The following is a 19,678-nucleotide window of genomic DNA, read 5'->3' as shown; positions in this document are numbered from 1 at the left end:
GACAATGGGAGGGGAGGGTAGAGGTGAAAGGGCAAGGGAGAGAGGGCAGGCCAGTGCCACAGTGCAGGGGTGATGCCCTGGGCACCAGTGCCCCTCTCTGTTCTGAGGCTGTGCTAACGCTCCAGTCACCAGCACACATGTGTGAGAACGGGTGTCATTTCATTAAAATAAACTTCATGTCCACGCTGGCTGCTGGCTGCCGTGCTAGACAGCTCAGCTCCATAGCAGCACTGGGGTCTCTGGGGGCAGCCTGGCACTATCCAGGGCCCCGAGCCAGGGGCTTCCTTCCAGATAAGGGAGAAGTCCAAGCCTCCTGGGGCATCACTGCTTGGAGAGAAAAGCCCAGGCTCTCCCCAGGCACCTCCCACACCTGGGCTTCAGCAATGGCCTTAGACATCAGACCCGGGTGCCTCCAGACCTAGATGCCCCCAGCCCTGGTGACCTGCACCTGCCTCCTCTTGGTGGTTGGGAAGTATCCAGCTGCCCCCAGAGCCAGGCACAGACCCCTGGAGTTCCACAGCGCCCCTGGAGCATTACCAGCCACCAGAGACAGGCATGCCACAGGCTGCCATAGCCCATCCCTGGGGTCTTGGCCCCAGCCCCTCTGGTGGGGGCGAGGGAGGCACAGGCGGGACTGCTCCTGCCGCGGCTAGACCGGGGAGGTGACTGAAGGTCAGCTGGAGGGATGGACTTTGTTTTCCTAACAGCAAACTCAGAGAAGGGACAAGAAACCAGGAGAAGGGACAAGAAACCGACCCATGTTCTCAAACAGCTCTGACCACAGAGCAGGTGGTCTCCACCTGCTAGAAAAGTAACCTGAGTGTCCACCCTGAAGAAACCTAGACCTCGGAGTCCTAGTGATGATGGATTTCCTGAGGTTTATGGGATCAGAAGGAGCTAGGCCCAAACCTGTGGGTAACAGTCCCCCAGCAGCCCCTCCCTTTAGATGCCTCTAAGGGCTGGAAACCCCACCCCCGCCCCAAGCCCTTGAGCTCTCCTGTCCCACCTGCTCCCAGGGCCTCTCTCCCTGCTTCTGTCCCTCCCACCATGCTCTCATCTGCCAGCCTCGGTCTTTTGTGGTCCTCACCCTCATCCCTGTATCCCCAGCTCCACATCCAGCCACTACCAGCCCTCCCGAGACTGTAGACATGGGCTCAGCCCCTCCAGGCTGCCCCATCAGGGGAAGTTCATACAGGGGCCTCTTTCGTCGTGGGCAGAGCTCAGCCTTGAGGTCTGGGGAGCTCCTCTGGGGTCAGAACTAGCCACTGGGTGGAGGCAGAGGCCAGAGGAAGCCCCAGCACTTGCAGTTGAAGCCACTGAGCCAGGGACCCGGGGCATGGGGCACTGGCTTTCCCAGTTCCTGGGAATCTGAGCCCTGGGGAGCCATGCTGGGACATCATTGCATCCTCCTGGAGCTCAGCCCTGAGTCCCTGGACCACCTGCTCACTGCAGCATCCCACCCCACCCAGGGGTTCAGGGACCCTCAGGTCGACCAGCCCCTGCCTGTGTTGCTGTGGCCAGACCCTGGTTCTGCCCCTGGGGGTGTCCACCTGAGCTGTGTTCCCTGCCATCCATGTGGAACCCCAAGCCTTCCTCCACACCATCAGCAGTCCTCACAGCCACAGGCTGGAGTCCCCTGGGCCACTGGCCACTCCCTGAAAGCCCTGGAATGACCTGGCTCCAACCTCAGGCCTGCTGAGACCCCTGCAAGTCTTGATGTTAGCTTTGGGTCAATCCCATCTTCTTTCTTCACCCTCATGACCTTGCCTCCGCTCTCAACCTCAGGACTCTCTAGACCTCCCTCCGTGTGGAGCGAGGTCGGGGCTCCCACGTCATCCCCGCTGCAGTCACTTGGCGGCCCTGCACTCTGGGTGGCGTGCATCTCGGCACTGGACTGTGGCCTCCGTGACCGCAGAGACATGTTAATTCTCTCCTCTCATTGTGTCCTCAGCCTTGCAGGAAGGTTTCTTGGACCCGGGAGGCACCTGCCGCAGCACCAACTGATACATCAGCTCAGATGTGGGTGGGCAGTGCCCTCTGTCCTCCTCCACATCCCCTCCTGAGGATTCAGGGCTCCAAACTCGTGCCAGGATGGGGTGACTACACCTGCTGAGCCAGCACCAGTCTGCATCTCTCCCCGGACATCCTGGGACTCAGCCCGGCTGCTGAAATCAAGCCCTACAGTTCTGACACAGCCCTGTCCGCCCATCCTGCAAGCCCCAGCCCAGAGAAAACTGTGCGGGTATGCCCCTTCTCAGAGCCAATGTGGCAGCCCTGGCCTGTCTCCCAAGCCTTTTCTTCACAGCATCTCTGGGACCGTCGGGCAAGTGGCCTCCACAGCCAGCAGGTAGATGGGACTTTCATGTGCCTGGAGAGCAGTCCATTCTGGTCAGCCCACCCTCCAGGGACCCCTGGAGACAGCTCCTGGCGCCCTTCTCAGCCTGCTCCCACCCTGGTCTCCAGTCTGAGACCAGGGCCTTGGGGAACATGAGACTGACTGGCCCGTCACGAGGTCCCTTCTGCCTTGCATTCACATTATACCATCATCCTCATGAGGACTCCTTTCAAACGGAACAGTTTAGAAAGTCACTTTGTGGTCAGAATTGCTCCCCAGCGTCATTCCAGATGCTGGCCGGTCCTGGACATTACTCTCCTGGTTCCAGGCTCTGCTGTTACCTGGGATATAAGCCTTCCCCTCCCTTCCTCTTCCTCCTCCTCCCTCTCTCCTCCCCCTCCTCCTCCAGGATCAGCCAGCATTCTCACACACACACACCCCAAGCACCTCTCATGAACCATACTGTTTTCAGGGTTTTTTAAAAATGGATTTGAACTTTGCCTTCCCAGGTTTGAAAAAAAGACCCCTCCTTTTCCCCACAAACTCCAAAATAAAGATTCCACTTTCTCTTCAAAGGACTCTCCAGCCTTCTTGGTTAGAAAAGCATTCCGAAAAGCTACTCCTGCCTTGCGTCCTCTTCCTCTAGAGATGTGACACTTCAGGAATTCATCAGATGCTCAGCTCTGAGCAGCACGGCCCCAGACAGGGCCCTGGAAGGGGGTGGGTGTGCTAGATGGGGGCCAGACTGCATCGTGGTTAGGGAGGTGCCCACCACTCTGGCCAGGTGTCTAGGGCTCCAGTTTCAACACAGCCCAGATCCCTGTCAGAGGAGGTCCCCCGGGGAAACACCCTCCCAGAGTGGAAGAAAGCCTTTACCCCCCCTTTCTGCCAGAGCTCCTGGTGATGCCCGTGGGTGACCCACTCACATGGGCATCCACATCACTCTCTCAGACCCTCCTGCCTATAAGCTAAGCACCAACACAAAGGTCAAACACACAGTTCCAGGGGCCAGGATTCCTGGCGAAAACAACAGCCAGACATATGGGTTTAATGCGTGGGGCTGGCTGGGAGAGATCCCCAAGAGCGGCTGCCTCTCACCCTCTTCCTCATAGTCTGGCTACCAGCAAGGTGGAGCCTAGGAAACTGAGCATTTGTTGGTGGTGGGGGACCCAAACTCCAGAGAAGCCTCCACAACAGAAGCCCAGGGAGGAAGATCCAGATCCCTGCCACCTGGACGGGTGGGAGGCAGCCACAGAATTGGAGGGGTGGGGTGGGGCAGAAGGAGGGGCACTGGAGTAGATGAGGCCAGGAGGTGAGAGTGAGCAAGGGTGGAGATCCAAGGACAAGGTGTTGGGGGGTTGGGGGACATGGAGTGCGGCGGTAGAGGTGGGCACAGGGGCCTCCCAGCCAAAAGCAAGGCTCCGCTGTGGGTCACATTCCCTCTCCAGCAAGACCATCCCCAACAGAGTGCAGGAAGATGCCAGGCCCCAGGCCGTGCTCCGTGATGGGCACTGAGGACCAAGGAGCCCTGGTAGGATGCTCCAGGAGGGGGAAAAGAGCACAGCTAAGGTAAGCCCTCCCGCACCCCCAAGGCAATCGGGGGGCACCGGAGGCAGAACTGGAAGGCAGCTCTCCTTGTCCGGGTTCTGCCCCAAGCCATTCCCAGGCTGTCATGAAAAGTGAACGCCCTTCTTCAAGGAGCCTCAGGAAAGCAGCTAGTGCCCATGTACCCTTGGGAGCCAGAGCCCCTACCGGCCACTCCACCCCACCACAGACCCCAACACCCGCCAGGCCCCTGGCCTCCTGCTGCCCAGGTAGGGGCCTGGGTGACACCAGAACCACTCCCACCCTCTCAAAGGGGCTCAGGCTGTCACTGACAGACGAGGTCGTCTGGGGGTGCACAAGCCAGTCACAAATAGCTACTTGTTAAAATAATGTTGATTAGAAAGAAAATACATATTCATTAAAGCCCCAGCAGCCTCGCTGCAGACAGCATGTCTGAAAACGTCAGTCCCCTTCAATTCCCCCTTGAGGGCTGATAAAGTCCCTTCACGCCCCCCCCCCCACCTCAGGCCCTAGCTTCCTGCTCACTGCCCCTCAGGGAGCCCAGGAAGGAGGGCCAGTGGGCACTTTTCCCACCAGCCCAGGCCCCCATGGCCTTCCCTTTCTGCCTCCAAGGTAACTTTGGGAGGATATCACAGAAAGGGGTTCCTGGCCTGTCTTGGGCAAAAGCATTTGGAAACTGTGAGTCTCCACAGGGAAGGCCTTGGTCAGACATCCTAGAGGGGCAAGAGGAGGCCCACCACCACTCTCCGTCCGCTCTCCCACCACCAGCCACCCCAAGGAGAGCCCCTCTGTGGGCCAGTTCCCACACTGGGGCAGGCTTGGGCCCTCTCTGACTTGGGACACGTGAGCTGCCGGCCCCCACCCTGACCCTAGGACCTCCCCAGAGGGCTCTGAGGAGGGCTTTTGCCCAGCTGACCATCTCCCTGGACCATGTCAGGGACAAAGTGCACGAGAGAAGATGGGGGCCAGAGGAGGAGGAGCAAGGCTTAGGGAGGGAGGGCCGGGCAGGAAAAGACGGGGAAGAAGCATGCGAGGGCTCTACACCCACCTGGCATCCGCCTCACTGTAGTACTCTCTTGCCACAATGTCCTCAAAGAGCTCCCCACCAGTGACCCTGTGAGAAGAGCAGAGAGGGCCCCTCCATCACCATCACCATCCACACCCCCACCACCATCACCCCCACCCCGTGCTCATCATCACCACCACCATCTCCACTGCCCTCACCTCCACATCCCCAGCACCACCAGCACCTCCATCTCCAGAGTTACTCAGGACTGACATTCCCCTCTCCATGACACTGGTCTCTTAAGCTCAGAAAACTGAGCTTCAATGATCTCAGTGACTTTCTCAGAGTAGGCAGCCCAGCAGGAGTCTGTTCTAGGCCTCTGCACTGTTACCCAGGCTTTGTGACTAATTCCAGGCCTGAGAAAAACTGGCTGACCCTCCTCGAACCCCCCAAGGCCAGCGATACGGCCCCTGCACAGGGTGGAGGGGCCAGAAGAGACAGTGCCTGGATGTGGCCTCCCCGGTGAGTGAGGTCACGAGGCATTCAAAGTCCCATCTCCAAAAAGATAGTAGGACCTCCATCCACACACTCTCTTGCCGGTTGTCCCCTGCCCAGGAAGCAGCTTCAGGTCCTAAGGTCAGGATGGACCCCCTGCCCAGGGCAGAAACCATTGCCTGGAGAGCCTCAGGGAACCCAGCAGGGATCCCAGCCACTCAGGATCCCCTAGCTGAGAATGTGGGTGTGGACAGCAAGGCAAAAAGCAGTGGCCAAGGTTGGATGCACAGGGGAGCAGGAAAGCTCCATCCCTGGGTCTGTCCAAGCTCCTCATCCCACTTGGCCAGCTCCAAGTCCACCAGAAGGTCCATCTAGAGCTTTTCTACCCCTGCAAGGTCTAGAGTCTCCCTCCTGTGCCCTGTGGGGACACCAAGGGACACACCCTCTGCAAACACACCCTCCTTCCACACCCGCTCCAGCTGTGCTGGCCCCACATGTTGGGATCTCCCCACTTGCTTCTCAGTTCCCATTCATTCTTGGGAGCTGGGGCTTGGGTTGGCCTTGTTGCCCAGCACTCAGGGCCAGGCTGGTCCACGGTGACCACAGGCGTGGGCACTGCTGAACAGTGGCCCTGGCGTGGGCAGGCTCTCTCTTAGAGAAACACAAAACTGAGGATGCAGTGAGTGCTAGAATGCCCCTGCTGGAGGCTAGATGCTGGCCCTCAGATCCTGGGGCCAACTACCCCAGTAGTGAGGAATTTTTAGGGTTCCACTTTGCCATTGGAGGAGACTAAAGCTCAGACCCTGATGATGGAAAGATTGAAGGCAAAAGGAGAAGGGGACGGCAGAGGATGAGATGGTTAGGTAGCATCATCTACTCAACAGACATGTATTTGAGCAAACTCTGGGAGACAGTGGAGGACAGAGGAGGGTGGCGTGCTGCAGTTCATGGGGTCGCAAAGAGTTGGACACGACTAAGTGACTGAACAACAACAAGGCTCAGAGCAGGTGACTGTCCAAGGGAGCAGAGCCTCATGTGTCTGTGTGTGCTTGTGTATCCATGTGTACATGTATGTGTGTGGAGCAGGAGGATGGAGTACTAGGTCCAGCCCAGAAGAAGAGGACTCGCTGTTTATTTTTCTGCACCCACAATTCACAGGTCAGGATCTGAAGGCCCCAAGTCCAAGCACAGGGCAGAGAGGAAAAGGCCACAGGTACTGACCAGGGCTGCAACAGGGGCACGGGGAGCCCCCCAGCCCAGTAGGTCCTGCTCTGAGCCAGGGACAAGACTTCTAGGTCCCCACATCCACAGGAGGCTCCAGCTGTGCTGATGGGCGTCAGGGGCCTTGTGGTCCAGGGTTGCAGGGCGGGGAGTTGGTTGCGGGGGGCGGGGGGCTACCGTCTCAAGCTGGCCAGGAAGGGCATGGTCTGGAAACCAGCATTCTCCCTTTCCTCAGATCCCAGCCACTCAGCATGGCCAATTCTGGGCTTCAGCCACAGCCTCCGGGGAAGCCCCTTCCTCTGTCCCCAGGCCTGGTCCCCAAGACCACGTGACATTCTGAGGCATGGAGAGTGGGGAAATCTGTCAGTCCCTGAATCCACAGAGCCCCCCCAAGTCGCCTATGTCCAGGGGTCTCCTGAAGGTGATGCCAACTCAGGCCAGACACTTCTCCCCAATTCTGGGGCCACAGAGTCCCAGAGGGTCCACAGTGTGGCACAGGAAGGCTGCGTGGGGCTGGGCATGGGAGTGGCAGGGTCTGGCAGCATCTCCATGCTTCCACTCCTCCCCTCTCCCTCCACAGCCCCCCACTCTGTGCAGGCCCTCCTGCCCCTACCAAACAACTGCATGAGGCCTAGCAGTGTCCTGGATGCCCCAAAGAGGCAGCTTCAACAGGCCTGAGGGCCACAGTGGTTTGTGGGGAGGATGTGCAAAGCCCAAGGCCTCCCTCCTCCCACCTGCTCCAAACACACCCACCAGTTTCCTCTCACCAGCCCCCCTCAGCCTTTCCCACACTTGCCTATTGCTTGAGCCTATTGCAGGAGAGTCAAGGGCTCCCACACTCGTGCATGCGCTTGCATGGGTGTGCATACATGTACACACACGCGCACCTGCACACACATCATTCTGTCCCCTTTTTCTGCTCCTGAATCCCACACATCCTCCTGTCTGCTACCAGGGGCCTGGACTTGGCCACCCTCCAACCCGGGGCCTCTATATTTCCTGGAAAAAAGCTGGTGGAGCTTTTGGGTCTGGGGACCCATGGGGTTGACAGCAAAGGGTCCATGAAACAGAACCTTCAGGGCACCGCCTTGGCCCAGCACAGGCAGTTGTATCACAGGTCAGCCTGGTCACCTGGCTGGTGTCTCAAAGTGGTGTCTGGTGGGACACGGGGGGCTGTGGGGGACAGTTCAAGCATCTCCAGAGGACCAGAGGACCCCAAGTAGGCCAGAGGTTCATTCCTCAGGCCTCCACACCCCATGGCCAAGGCATCTGTCATTTGAGGGAGGAGGTCCCTTCAGGACACACCCTGTCCCCGTGGCCAGGGCCCCTGGGCTGGGCTTCCCAGAGGCCACACGGAGCCACCCCAAACTACGACCGCTGGCCACCGCAGGGTCCCGAGTCACACTGACTCAGGACAGCTAAATAGAGCCCCGCTCAGCCGGAGCTGTCGGGGAGTGAGGTGATGAGATCACTGCTTCTAAATCCAGCAGGAAGTGAGAGGAGGCAGGGGCCCCAGACGCTTTTACTCAGCACAGCTCACACATACATGTGTGCACATATACACCCATGTACACACTGAACGAATCACACATCCACCATCTACATCCACCCTCACAAAGCACACATGCAAATGTGCACACATGTGCATGTATGATTTGTGAGAGTGGATATATATGCACACACACCCCCCACAGATCATACGCATATACACACACATGCACATACACACCCACAAGCCACATGCATGTGCTCACATGCACCCGTGGAAATGCATGCAAACAGGTACATTCTCCCACAAATCATCTGCACACTCACACTTTAGGCAATCATACACACACTCTTACATGCTGATGCCAACATACACCCATGCACACATGTGTATGTTCACACCCCACATGTCCACACCAACACACACACATTCACACACACCACAAATCACACATGTACATGTGTTCATACAATCACACACACATGCACACACTGAAACCCACTCATGCACATGCCCCCACAGATGCCTGCTCATCAACATATATGAATGCACACACACAATCACAAACACACAGGCAGTCTTATGCACCCAAGCATACACTCATGCCAGCCCGTGGGCCCCAGTGCAGCAGTGATGAGAACACCAAGGAAGGTAACAGAAGACTGAGGGCCAGACCATTCCTCCAGGATCCTTCCCTCCCTTCTTCCCCTGCCTTGGCCTCCAGCACACCCTGTTCTGGGTAGTTGGGAAGGGGCCCAGCTGGGCAATCCCATCCCTGGGGGATTCCATACACCAATGCAAAGCCAACAAACCAACGAGGTAAGCTGGTGGGTGAAGTGACCCAGGAGTCGGGGGGCTGTCTGCCAGGGATACGAGGGACCCAGCCCAGGCCCAATGCTGGGAGCAGACGAGAGCCCATGTCCCTGGGCTCCGGCACTTACAGATCGAAGACCAGGTAGTGGAAACCTTCCTCGGAGATGCTGTCATGGAGGCGCACTGTGGGAACAGGAGAGGCCATGAGCAGGGGCAACAGCCCAGGGCCCACCCACACTGCCCAGACACTCACAGGCCCACAGCCAGCAGCACAACCCTCCAAGGAGGGCCCACCACGCCAAGGGCCTGTGGCTTCACACAGTTCAGGCTGGGGAGGGCCCGGGTGGGCACTGCAGGCAGAGTCTGAGGGGTAAGCCGTGCGCCCTTCAGGCCAACTGGCCCCAAGCCAGCATTCAAGGGCCTCGAGGGTCTGGTCTTTCCTTTCTTTTCCTTTCCTTTGCAGGAGGGAGACCCAGTCCCCTCTCAGTCCCTGGCCAGGTCCCCTGCTCCCAAATGCAGCAGAGAGCCGCAGGAGGGGGCAGGGTGGGGACGAAGGCCCACACCACCAGGACTGGAAAGGAGCCGCTGAGGGACTTCATGGGAGAGGAGGGCTGAGGGCTCCACTGCCAACCCGTCAGGATAGGCTGAGGTGGCAGGGACCCCTGGGGGAGAACCACCTGCCCAGGGCCCAGTATGGCATCACTGCCGAAGAGTCAGACCCTGATTTCCCACTTCAGATCCTGCAGGGTCAGCAGGATGGCGCCACAGCCACCCATGCCCTCTCTGCTTTAGTTTGTTTTCCCCCTCTCCTGAGCCTGGAACAAGGCCTGGCCAGAGCTGTGCTGGATAGGAGTGGACGGATGAATGAATGAGGGAATGAGTGAGTGAACAGCGAGGAAGATTTCAGCACAAAAAACACAACTCCAAGGCCTCCTTTTCCCTAAGCTGGAGAAATGCCCGGCACTAAACGGCAGGTATTTCTAGGAAATTTTAGACACTTCCCGCCAGGTGAAAGATCCTGCCTTCTGTATCAGAAACCTACAGTGTGCCCATCAGTAACCATCCCAATCATCCTGAGAGGTTACAGATGCAGCAGCTGGTGCACAGAGAGGGTAGTGACTGGCTGAAGGCCACACAGTTCACACAACGCTGAGCAGCGGTGTGGACAGAGCTCCCGCTTGGGCCCTCTGCTCCCTGGGTCTCCTGGAAGTCTTGCTCTCCGCCACGATGGACGGGACTGCGGGAGCTGGAAGAGTGAAGAGCTGGCTTCTCCCAGGCCCCACAGGTCCCTTCCTCATGCCCTCAAAGCTGCTCTGGTTTCTAGCTGGCTGTCGGCATCCTTTCTCCTCCAGCTCTGGACTTCCTAAGGGCCCGCCAGCAGGGTCCTTACATCAGGAACCCCAATCTGGCTACAATGGCCCCAACCTCAGGCAAAGCCTGGCTCGGGGAGCAGGCCTCACTCACTCCCAGCAGGCAGGGCACCTGCTCACTAAGGACAAAGTGCATGGGCGGCTCCAGGGGGCACCTCCTCTCACACCCTGCTTCTCTCACCATCTCCCCCACCCACTGCTCGCTCTGGATCTCTCTGCTCAAGGGGCCGCTATCCAGCTTCATCTGATCCAGATCCCGGGGCCAACGCCTGGCACCCTCTCGCTCCCACCCAGACCTCAACTCTACCAGGCGGGTCTGCACTTTCCTAACATACAACAGACCGCCGGCTCACTGCGCCATCCTCCAGGACTCTCCTGCAAAATCACTGAGTGAAACTCTCCTCCCGCCAACTCCTTTCTGGTGGGGCCCAGCAGGTCGGCCCCTCTGAGCAGCCTCCCCTGCCCCCAGCCGCTTCCCCTGGAACTCCAAGCAAAGATGGGCCCAGGGTGGAAGGGGGAAGGGAGTGGAGGGGTCTGCCTCTACCACCCTGCCAGGCCTGCAGACAGCACCCCCAGGGGGACACTCCTAGGGGGACCCTTTTCTCTTCTCATGCAGGGGAATCCTCCTTCCCCAGGGGAGTCCAGGGGTCCATAAATCTGGGGTCCTGATGAACTTCCCCTCCTCCCCCACAGTGGAGGCCACCCCTGCCCTTAGGCCCTGCCCCCTCGGAGCAGGTGAGAAGGGGCTGGCAGGACCCTCAGCCTGAAAGTCAAGGCCATGTGCACACACTCTCCCTTTTTTTCACTTAAACATTTTTAACATTTAAAAAATAGTTATGTACTACTTTAAGGGTTTAGAAGAACACCCACCTAGCACAACAGACCCGTGATTTCACAGACGGGGCTAAGTAAAAAACGGAATTGTCACAGAATCTATTTAAGTAAAAACAGTAAGTAAATAACACTGTGGGTGACATATAATGGCTGCAACTAGAGTCCAGGTAGTTCCTGAGAGTCCAGCCTGGGAGCAAGGGGTTGGGGGACACCAACAGCCACAAGGGGGTGTCAGGAGCCCTGGGACAAGCCTCCCACTGTGGGGCTTGCTCCTCCAGGGACCACATGGAGTCCCAGGCTAGGGGGCTTTCAGTGGGGGTGGTCCTTCTGCCCCTCCCAAACTGCCCCTCGAACCCCTCCATGGACTGCAGTACTGCAACAGGAGGAAGGACCCCAGGACCTATCATATGATCAGCTTTGGGAGGGAAGGGCTGTGGATGGCAGCATGGGTCCTGAGCTGTCAGAGACTGGAGACCTTTTACCCTCCACTCCTGCACTGGCCGCCTCATCTCGGCAGGAAGTCCTCCCAGGGCCATCGTACTCCCTGGGGCCCACTTGCCCAGCTCCTAGATGGACTGTCCTGCAAGGGAGGTGGGAATTTGCCATCCATAAGCCAGGCCCAGGAGAGAGGGTCAGTGTGCAGAGTGGAGGCTGGAAGGAGGCTGAGAGGAGGCTGAGGGCTGCCCTCCTCAGAGTCAAGGCTCATGGCTCTACTCACTCCTGATGGGACCCATTTTAAAGGCTGTAGATGGTTCTGCCTACGATGGGCTCTGGTTATTCTGTCACCCACAGCTCCAGGGGCAGGGAGAGAAGCTTGGGACATGCTCACCTGCTGAGTGGCAACCTCTCAGGGTGGCCACGGCCCACCACTGAGGTGAGAGTGGAGGAAGCCTTGCCCTTGGCTAAGTCTCCACTCCAGGCACCCACCGGCAATGGGAAATATGCACCGAATAGGAATTCCAGAGACCCCAGGTGGAGGGGGCCAACCTCACGGACAGTCGGGTACAACACGGACATGTGTGTGGAGGGTACAACCCACAGTGAGGCCCTGGAGCTCATGTCCATCCTGGATACCCTGGCCTGCTTCCTGGGGATCCACATGGTGCAGTGGGGCTGCCCAGTCCCCACAGTGTACCCACACAGGGCACTGCCAAGGCAGCCCTTACCTGTCTCCTCTGCCCAGGTGCCTGCTTGTCTCTGCACAGAAACTAAAGCCCCGAGTGGTGCGGCTCTGCCTGTGGGCTGCTCCCTGGGGGCCTGACTCTGGGTACCCGCTCCTGACCAGACAGCCCAGCCAGCAGCCAGGAGACACCGTGTGCTACCGTGTTGGTTATGAGGGGCATTCACATCCTCTGATGAGCCTCCTTTAAGAGGAGAGCTGGGCTCCTTCAAACAAACAGAATAAGGTAAGGCGGCGGCATCACCGCTTCCTGACCAAACCATCAAAAGGCATGGTGCTTCTTCCAAAAGTTAAACACAGAAGCACCACATGGTCTAGCCATTCCACTGCGAGGTTTACCCCCAAAGGACTGAAAGCAGAGATCCAGAAAGAGACTTGTACACCCATGTTCATGGCATCATTAGTCACAATAGCCAACAGGCAGAAAAAGGCCGAGTGTCCACTGACGGATGAATGGATAAGCACAATGTGAAACATACACACAGTGGCATATTATTCAGCTTTAAAAAGGAAGGGAACTCTGACACCTACTACGACGAGGATGAGGCCTGAGGCCATTAGGCTGAGTAAAATAAGCCGGTCCCCGAAAGACAAACACGGTACGGTCCCATTGATGAGGCTCCTAGGGTGTCGAATTCATAGAGACAGAAAGCAGAATGGTGGGTGGCGGGGCCTGGGGGTGCGGGTGGGGGTCAGTGTTAACGGATGCAGAGTTTCCACTGGCGATGATGAAAAAAGTTTTGAGTACAGATAAGGGCGATGGTTACATAACATGTGAATGTACGTAACGCCACAGAACTGTACACTTAACACTAGTTAAACTGATAAATATTGTTCTGTATATTTTGACACAAATGTGGGGCACTGTCTTCCTTGTTCTCCTTCCCTCACCATCTCTCTGTCTCCGTCTTTATCTCTGTCTTTTTCTTTCTTTCTCCGTCTCCCTATGTGTCTCTCTCTGTTTCCCTCTGGCTCTGGCTCTGCTTCTCTGTCTTTTTCTTTCTGTGTGTCTCTCTCACTTTCTGTCACCCTCTCTGTCTCTGTCTGTCTGTCTCTGGAGCCCTGAGCATGGCTGGCTCAGAGCCAGGCCACCTGCCCAACTGCCCCAGGCCCCTAGACTCAAGAGAATCCTACCCTGCTGTTGCTGTCTTAAACGTCATAGTAAGTATTGAACAAAAGCATTGATCCCGTAAAATGTGTGGCAGCCTCAATCACTCAGCTGAACTGCTCCTGAATCCACAGAAATGGAGAAAATCAGTGCCTGTTGGTTGAGTTTTGGGGTGATTTGTTGTTAAGCCTGGACCACTGACACACTTGTGAAACATGCCCAGTCCACGAACAAGAAGACTGGGGCTCGGAGCAGTTCAGTGATTGCTACAGCTTCTCTGGGCGGGTGGCGGGACCCGAATCCAGGTCTCTGAGCTTCAAACCTCTAAACACTGCCTCGGAAATGAGGGTCTTCACAGCTTATGCCCTGCTTCCCAGAGGAGCCCTCTCAGCTCTTCCCAGGGTCCCTCTCTGTGGCCGAGGCCCTGATCTGGGAGTGGCATGGACACGGCTGCTCAGCACAGCCTGGCATCCCTTGAAATAGAGTCCTGGGCACCATCCCAGTGCACCTGAGTCAAACATGGGTGAGAGGGCCCAGGAATCCACCCTGACAAGTTCCCTGGGTGCCTCTGAGGCCACAGGCCCTCCATCCCCTCTGTGTCTCCTGGCTACCTCCCAGTGTGGGCAAGGTCTGGGTCCTGGGCTCCTCAGAAGTCCCTATAGGGATGAGAAGTGAAGAAGGACAGGCAGCTGTGCTGTGGGGTCAAGGGGCCCCTCACAGCTGAGGCGGGTGGGCAGAAGCTGACAGGCCCCAGGAAATCTGCACCGACTTCCAGGGTCTGGGGTCCCAGCAGCTCCTGTGACCATGTCTGGGCTGAGTCTGTACTTAGTCTGGAGGTTGCAGAAAGAAGGGACCTAACGCAGGCAGGGCAGCACACTCCCTGAGGCCAACACGCGGGCTCCGGGGACTCCGCGGGCCCCCAGGGCAGCTGATTCCCACCCCAGACGGCAGTTCCAAGAGCCCTGGGCTGGGGGAGAGCAGAGGTCCTCCAGAATCAGACCTCGGTCCTCAGACCTCAGACCTCAGAGCTCAGGCTGGGGCTGGGCTCGCTGTGGTCTTTGGTTTCCAAACTTTTTTCCCTGTAATCAGGCCATCACATTGCTTTTCTGAAGCATCAGAATGTTAGGCTCCTGTGTGTTATCACCAGGATCTTGGCACAGAGTTACAGAGTGATGGGCAGGGACACATCCAGGAGGAACCCGGCCTTGAGGGGGCTGCCCCAAAGCCTGTGCAGGAATCCTTCTGGGTCAAAAGGAAGAGATGTTTCCAGGGGCCTGAGGGTGGGAAACCTCAATGGGGAAGGAAAGGGACGCCTTCAGGGTCCTCCTGCTGTCTGTAATGGGGGAGCTGGGACCCCCTCCCCACCTCCCACCCCACCATGGGCCGCTCACCAATGTTGGAATGCTTCAGGAGACGGCAGATTCGAGCCTCTCTCTCCAGCTTCTGGTGATCTGGGGAGAGAAAGGGACACAGCATCACCTTGTGACCCTGCAGCCAGCGGCACCCTGGAGTCCCTCGACAGCATGCTGGACGGGCAGCCAACCATGAGACTCACGGCTGGGGGACGTGGCCAACACTTCCTGCGATGTCTACCCGGCTGACCACCACCCAGGGGACACGTCAGGTTGTGCCCCTCCCCATGCCCGGACCCCCAGCTGGCAGTGCTGGTGTTGGAATAGGCTGCCCAGGGCCTGGAGCGAGAGGCCCGGGGGAGGTATGGTTGGTGCTCACTCGGGGCCAAAAGTTTCCCCCACGTGGTGCAGGAAGAGAAAATGCCGGCTGTCAGCAACAGAACTGACAGCACCAGTTTAATCCTTTCCTTATCTGTCCTAATTCTGTTCTCTGTGGAGCTTTCTGCTGAGGCCTAGTTTGTTCATCAGAGGCAGCCGTGGGCTGGCAGAGCGGCGCTGTCGGCCGACTGGGGGCGTCCGAACAGTGTGTGGGGTCAGCCTGGGGCCAGGCCTTCCTTTGGAGGGACATGGGCGGAAGGGATGTGTGACCTGACAAACCCGCCCCCCACCCCACGCACAAACCTACAAAACACAGGCCTGCATTTTGACGGGTCCTGGTGTCGATGCCAGGTCAGCAGGAAGAAGGGTCAAGGCCTCAGAGGAGGCCTTCCACAGGATCTAACTTTTTACACAGGCAAGATGAGGCTCCCTAAAATTATGTTTTAGAGAGTCCTTTTGAAATTTATGAAACAAAGTGGTCATGGGCATGCAACAGGATCCCCAGATTTTCAAAATGGTAGACTTCGGACCAAGTCTTAAAAATTAACAAGCATTACTCAGAAAGCTTGAGAGAAATAAAAATTCCCTAAGTCATCCAAAAAAAAAGCCTCAGAAGGAAGTCGCCCCAGGCAAGACTGCTACTGATCCTGAAACTACCTCTCCTTGCTCCAGCCCTGTGTGCCTCCTTCCACCCCCAGAAGCACAGAACCTCAATTCCCTGCCCCCAAGGGCTGAGCAACTTATCAGCCAGAAGTTTTATCTTTCAAACAAACAGAGGTGCCAGGAGGATTTTAAAAGCTGATGAGATTATAATGGCAAAAAACTGAAAAAAAAAACACAAAAACCTATTTCCACTGACCAGAGACGGCAGAAATAAATCACACAACAGAATACACCCATCCGTGTGCATATCACCCCAGTCTCCCAACATGAGGCCAAGTGGAAGAAGCCGCTCACAGAGAAGACCCAAACTGCACTTCATTCACATCGAGGCCAACAAGCAGGGCACTGGCACACGTGCGGCCGGATGGCGAACAAAGGCAGGGGATCAGGAGGGGGGTGCCACGGGGTGGGATGTGACTGGAGAGGGGGTGTCCGGGGCCTGGAACACCTGCCCCCACCCCTGCTTGCCCTGGGCCCTTCACAGTGAGGGCCTGAGGACAGTAATATACCAGAGAAGCCCACAGGATCACCTGATTCACTAGGGAAGTCCTGACAGCCCCACTAGCAGGACTCTCCTCTCAGGATGGGCACTCAGCCCGCCGCCCCTGACCCCCGCCGCTGCCCGGAAATGCTAATACCTCCCTGAGCTGCTCATCTGGCTCCTACCTGTCTTTCCAGACCCCTTGAGACTGGGAGGGCTCTGGCAAAACCACAGGGCAGTGGGTGGGCCTTCGGGACAGACCCGCACGTCTTGCCTCACTCCATCTCCAACTTGCCCTCACCTCCATATCCAATGCAGCAAACGCCCCCCCATCCTGCTGGGGGGTGGGTACAGCATCAGTAGACAAGAGGCAGCCCGAGTCACCCACCATTCGGAAGGATACGTGGAAAACAGCTACAGAAGGACACAAGCAGTATGGCTTCCACTTTTCCGCCTGTATGAAGCTCATAAACAGGCAACACCAAACCTAACAGGGTGGGGGTCAGGGTCCTATCTGCGAGGCTCACTCTAGAGGGGAGGGGAGTGGTCCTTACAACAGCCAGGATGGCAGCTCCCCTGCAGGCCGGAGTAGGGAAGCCTGGAGGTGCAGGCTGGTGGGTTCGGGGGGTTGTTCGTTTTTGCTTAGTGTTTTCTTTGACACTATCTGAAGACTTGTTCAAACTTTAAGCTGCAAGAATAGCACAAAGTGCTAATGGATGGGGCATTTCTGTATCATCTCTGTTCTTCCCATGCACGTACTAACTTCCTCTGCAGCATGAGCAAGTAAGCCCCATACTTCATGTCCTCTCACCAGGCTAACAGCTCGGTGTGTATTTTGTAAGAACAAGGACATTCTCTTACGTAATCTCAATGCAGTTACCCTACTCACTAAATCCAATGCAGATACAATACTCAGTCCAACCTACAGTCCATATTCCAGTTTTGTCCCTGTCCCCATAACGTCATAGCTCATTTCCTCCTGATGTGGATGGCTAATGAATAGCTCACCAACATGCAGACAGGGCCGGAGCAAGGCTGAGGTCAGAGAAAGCCCAGGATGGTAAGGTGATAAGAGCAGGGGTGGTCATCTTTCCTGGAAAAATTGCCTGATTGCAGTCATAAATAAAAGTCAGGAGAAAATTCATGTGGAGACCCATCTTTGGGAAGCAGATCATTTAAACAACTGTATTACTGAGTCTTATCATCAATGGCAGAGCCCCATCCCAAAAACCTTGACCTACTCTTGAGTTTGTTTAGGGGATAAATTACTTGTTTGGGGCCAAGAAGGGGCACCAGGTTGCCCAGCCCAGGTGCAGATGTCTACCCCATGGCCACGCAGGTTATTGACCCTCTTGGCTGTCTCCTTTCCATATCAGGCACAGCAGCACTTGACCAGAGAGCAGCTCTGAAACTCTGTATCACAACACATGTTCTAAGTTGGTCAAAGTCCAAGTGCAGGCATCTCATTAAGATCATAACTGCTCTGCTGTGGGTGGCAGAATTATGAGTAAGTTTTATTCTTTATATTTTTTCCCCAACTTTGACAACAACTTTGTGTTACTTTTGACACAGGGAAAAATACTGTTTTGTTTTGTTTAATTTGGTCCTGTCTCCAGTAAGCACAAAGTCAATGGTTAAATATGATGAAGGTGTGTTCTAAAAGCTGCTGAAATATTTGCCCTGAAATTAAAAATCTAAGCTGATATTCTGTGACCTTGGATGGGAATCAGAAGCCATAGGAAGGGGCTGGAGAAGGAGGCTGTCGCTCTCGGGTCCAGTAGGCTGGCCTCAGGCCAGGGATGTGGCTGTGGGAGGAAGAACCCAGCATCCCAACTCTGCCCACATCCTCTGATTTGCTTTCAGATCTTCCTGACCCAGGAATCGAACTGGGGTCTCCTGCATTGCAGGTAGGTTCTTTACCAGCTGAGCTACCAGGGATGCCCCTCTAAGAAGTCGAGGAGCTACTATCTCTGAATTTCAAAATTAACATCGTAATAGACAACCATAGACATTGTTGGGGGAGTCAAATTTAACCCTGTCTGCTTCGCACAAGAAGTGCATCCCAGTCCTAAACTGTCAGTGAGAACCTGGGAGGACACTCCACCTAAGCCATCCCCTGGTAGACAGCAGGACATGTGGCGGGCCAGCGACCCTGAGCAAGCTCTGGGGCTTCTCGGGGCTGCCACACCTGCTCAGCCTGCCACCCGCCTCCCTCCCAGAACTCTGGCCCCAGAGACCTGTCTGGACTCAGAAGACCACAGCAGTGACCACCAAGCAGGCCCATGGAGAGAACACGGTCAGAAGGCTGCCCACCCCAACCAGGACCCCTCAGCATGCCGGGCACCCCAGCCTGGTGCTCCCTCCTGAGGAAAGTCCAAGAGTCCTCTTGAGCAGCCAGACCCTGCCATGCCCACTGCAGTGATGTCCTGGCTGGGCAGGCAGTGAGCAACCCCCAGAGGGGCCAACCAGCAACTTCCAGGGCTCTAGAGGTCATGGGGGCATTGAGCCCAGCTGAGAGGCTCAAAAGGGCCCTCCCACAGCTACAGCCTGGTGCCCCTGAAGGGTCTGGGTGTCCAGAGTTGCCCTGAGACCCAGGCACCTGCTGCTTGTGACTCACTGCCATGTCAGCTAGTGTTTAGTTACTAACACTGGTGTGTGGCTCGGCATGTGTCCCACACCTGTGCAGGTTTGCATCCAAGGACGAGTGAGCCCTGAGAATCCACCCCACTGACACCCCTATGCATCCTGCCCCCAGACGGTGTTGGGCCCCCTCTCCCGCATTGGTCCCTTCATCTCCCCTCACGTACACTGGCTCTCGGGTCTCAGGGTAACCTCCAAAACAGGGTGTGGAAGAATGAGGGGCCAGGGAGTGAGGGCACAAGCCAAGCTCCCTCCAGCCTCCAGAACCCCACCCTGTTGAAGGGAGGCCTCTCTGCCCTCCTCCCACCCAGACTGAGCATGTCCCAGGAAGCCCGGGGACACCCGTCCTGGGTCCCAAGGAGTAGAGCAGCAGTACCATGAGCCCCAAGGACAGCAGGGTAGGGGGTGGGAGGACTCACGGGGGATGCCAGAGGGGGGGTTTGGAAGAGTCTGCCATTCCTGGGGGTACAGCTTCAGTTCTCACACCCCCTCTGATGTGATGCTCTAAAGGGAAACTCCTGAGTTCAGCCATCTTGTAAAAGCTCAGGCATCTTATGGATTTGCACCCATGGAGACCCACCTAAGTATCTGTGGGCTGGTAGCCAAAGATGACTGGTGTGGTGCGTCTGGGGCAACCTGACGCACACACATGACGTTTACACCTGCTCCCCAGAGTCAGCAGAGGCAGAAACAAGCTATTTATTTCTCCTGCCAGAGAAACACCCCCTGATAAAACACAGCATTCAC

General features: G+C 56.8%; 1 protein-coding gene across 10 annotated transcripts in view; it reads right to left on the bottom strand.

Moving 5' to 3' along the window:
• The window catches only part of CAMK2B (calcium/calmodulin dependent protein kinase II beta), a 91,449-nt gene that overhangs the window by 26,356 nt on the left and 45,415 nt on the right, over positions 1–19,678 (bottom strand). For all 10 annotated transcript variants that reach the window (XM_055590696.1, XM_055590692.1, XM_055590693.1 and 7 more), the window contains exons 3-5: positions 14,809–14,868; positions 9,054–9,108; positions 4,950–5,015 (exon numbers count right to left, since the gene is read on the bottom strand). In XM_055590696.1, coding sequence (XP_055446671.1) covers positions 4,950–5,015; positions 9,054–9,108; positions 14,809–14,868 — 181 coding nt within the window. The remainder of the gene's footprint in view (positions 1–4,949; positions 5,016–9,053; positions 9,109–14,808; positions 14,869–19,678) is intronic.

Source organism: Bubalus kerabau, chromosome 8 (genome assembly GCF_029407905.1).
Source record: "Bubalus kerabau isolate K-KA32 ecotype Philippines breed swamp buffalo chromosome 8, PCC_UOA_SB_1v2, whole genome shotgun sequence".
NCBI classification, from domain to species: Eukaryota; Metazoa; Chordata; class Mammalia; order Artiodactyla; family Bovidae; genus Bubalus; species Bubalus kerabau.
Note: the sequence above shows the minus strand (reverse complement) of the source record. Positions and strands in the feature narration are given on the sequence as shown.